Below are 2,657 nucleotides of genomic sequence, written 5' to 3'. Positions count from 1 at the left end.
TGAGCTTGTCTGCTTTCGGGATAGCAGCAATGACAGAGTGAAGGTTCTCGTAGAACTTCGCCTTCACTTCATCCGGGTTGGTCATGGTTGGGGTGTAGGCACTGACAATGGTGAAGTGCTTCTGGCCAGATGCCAGTGGGAGTTTCATGGTCATAAGCCTATCGTTGACTCCCTTTGGGATTCCAGATAGCTTGCTGACAAGTGCTATTTTTACTGCAAAACCAACACCAGCCTCACGTTGCTCTTCGCTTCCTCATCCACTCCAGAAGAAGGTGTAACCAGATCCCCGTTTATTGAGCTCGCCTTCGTCTGCAAGAGTCTCACTCAAGGCTGCTATGTCAATGATGTATCTGGCGAGTTCGGATGCAACTAGTGCCGTTCTCCTTTGGGGTCTGTCCACGTTATCTCTGTCCAGGAGAGTCCTTATGTTCCAAGCACCAATGGTGAGAGGAACAATCCTTGTTTTTTTCTTTTCTTTCTCTTTGTTTCAACCGCTGATGTAGGGTCCCCACCAGCCTCGGTATGCTGGCCAGGGTGATATGGAGCAGGCAATTTTTAGGGCACCTTTTCTAGCCCCTTCCTCATGCCAGGGAGGTGAGCAGTGCATTCCTAAAGAGGGCTGCTCAGATGCTCAGACGGCTGCCAAGCTCCATCGCTGCTCCTGTCGATGAAGAACGACCCTATGGCCTGAGCTGCCTGCATGCAGTTCTGCAGCTGTGACTGCCAGTGTACCCACACCTGTCGTTTTGTCGCTCACCTGTCACCACAGGACTTGGGGGTGATGAAAGGATGAAGGATGAAAGGTCATTAAGGATGACTGATGACTTGCGCGATGAGTTTGTTTAAAGTGAAGAGGAGTTGCGCAACGTCAACCTCACTCTCTCGTCCAGGTTCACCAATTTCCAGTGGCAAGACTAAGTCGAGATGACTGGAGGATTAGCATGGATGCAGAGGATGACCAAGATATCCTTTCGGTGTCTCATCTTGCTCTCTGCACTCCACAGTACGTTGCTGTAACCGCCTTCCTCTCCGTTGAACTGACAGGTTTCTTCCACAGATTCTGCCGGATCCAGACTTCACATGCATGGGTAGACACACCCCGGGGGCCAACTGCGTGTGGCATGCACACAGCACAGTGGAGCTAGATGGCCGTCGGTGGCTCTCCTGAGCCGACGCCCTTTTATGGATCTCGTTTTTAATTCCATATGGGTGTCTAGCCACCCGCCTCACCAGTCCCGGAAGGGAGCGGTGGGAGTGCCGGTTTAGTCGCCGGCACCCCGACCCTGAACAGGTTGTACTGGATTACAGGTTACCAGTAGCAGATCTAATGACCTGACCTGACAGCTGGGAGTACAGCATACCAAAAGCCTGTGGAGAGATTCTACCCTGCTACCTGGGACGCATGGACAGAAATCCCTGAGAAAGGACTGACGCTGATGGACACTTCCATACTGGTAGCCAGTACCAATCCTTTTATTCTCCATCAGACACAGGTGAAGAAAAACACTGTAAGCACATGATTTCTCGAAACCCCACAGTCATTATCATGATCATCATTGTTGTCGTCCCCCCTTTTCTCTTTTCTTTTTATCTCTCTCATTTTTCTTTAAGACTTGCATTTGGAAAAGACAAGAAACCAACTCGGATGTTAAAGGAAATATTTTTGATAAAAATACTAACCTACTGTGAGAAATTGTGGGGGTGAGGGGGGGAATGACCACAATTTCTCACAATCCCTCGATTTCTCTTGAAGTGAGAGAAATCAAGGGATTGCAAGAAATCGTGAGCTTACAGCCCCATTGTCTCCATCTTCTACCAGAAATGATCTGGCTTTAGTAACATGGACTGAGAGAATGGATTGCGACTGAATAGTCATAAACTTTAACTCACTCCATGCCAAGAGTTTTTGCCCTTGCGAATCCCTGAAATCCCAGGGTTTGTATAGGATGGGAAAAAAATTCTCAAAAACCCCCCAAATAAACACCCAGAGAATTAAAATTTAGTATGTATATTCAGTGAATGTTGCTCCATATTTATGCAAAAAATTAAATTATTTGCTCACCATCTTGTTGTTGATCACAGTATTAATTTTTTGTGTATTTTGTAGCATTTTTGCACCCATAAGAAAGGTATACCAAGTGTCCTTGAACAGCTTACAAATGCTCCACATCACATCCTAACACTATTTGAGGAACTGAAGACCTAATACATGCAATGAGGTATGAACAGATGGTGGAGAAAGTTGAAAATCACGCACACAAAAGAAAATATTGTCTCTACATAAAAAAGGGAGTTCACTGCACACAAAAACCTGATGTATTATCACTGACAATAGTCTTGTCTGGAGTGAAAAAGCTCATGGCAGGTGATGTTGAGTCCTGGGCACAGCTTCACACACAGTGGAACTCCACATTTTGGACACCAGTTGGCAGTTTGGTGTTTTGGTGTGTTGTGGCGCTTGAACAGGTCTTCACAGACCTTGCACTTGCAGTAGCTGGTCACCCATATCCACTTCAGCCATGTTGGTGATGTAGTCTTGTACTGCAGCTGGCTTCTGTCTTTCAGGACGGTGTCGTGTTGTCACACTGATCATGGTAGTTGGCAGCATGACTGTTGTCAGCACATGAACTGGTGTTTTGTCCTGCCACTTCAGCACA

At 46.9% G+C, this 2,657-nt stretch overlaps 1 protein-coding gene across 1 annotated transcript in view; it reads right to left on the bottom strand.

Annotated features, from left to right (window-relative positions):
* The window catches only part of LOC143282250 (3'-5' RNA helicase YTHDC2-like), a 138,165-nt gene extending 136,715 nt beyond the window's left edge, over positions 1–1,450 (bottom strand). Inside the window, exon 1 of the mRNA XM_076587849.1 lies at positions 1,433–1,450. Coding sequence (XP_076443964.1) covers positions 1,433–1,450 — 18 coding nt within the window. The remainder of the gene's footprint in view (positions 1–1,432) is intronic.
* Between the last annotated feature and the right edge of the window lie 1,207 nt (positions 1,451–2,657).

This window comes from Babylonia areolata, chromosome 5 (genome assembly GCF_041734735.1).
Source record: "Babylonia areolata isolate BAREFJ2019XMU chromosome 5, ASM4173473v1, whole genome shotgun sequence".
NCBI lineage: Eukaryota > Metazoa > Mollusca > Gastropoda > Neogastropoda > Buccinidae > Babylonia > Babylonia areolata.
Note: the sequence above shows the minus strand (reverse complement) of the source record. Positions and strands in the feature narration are given on the sequence as shown.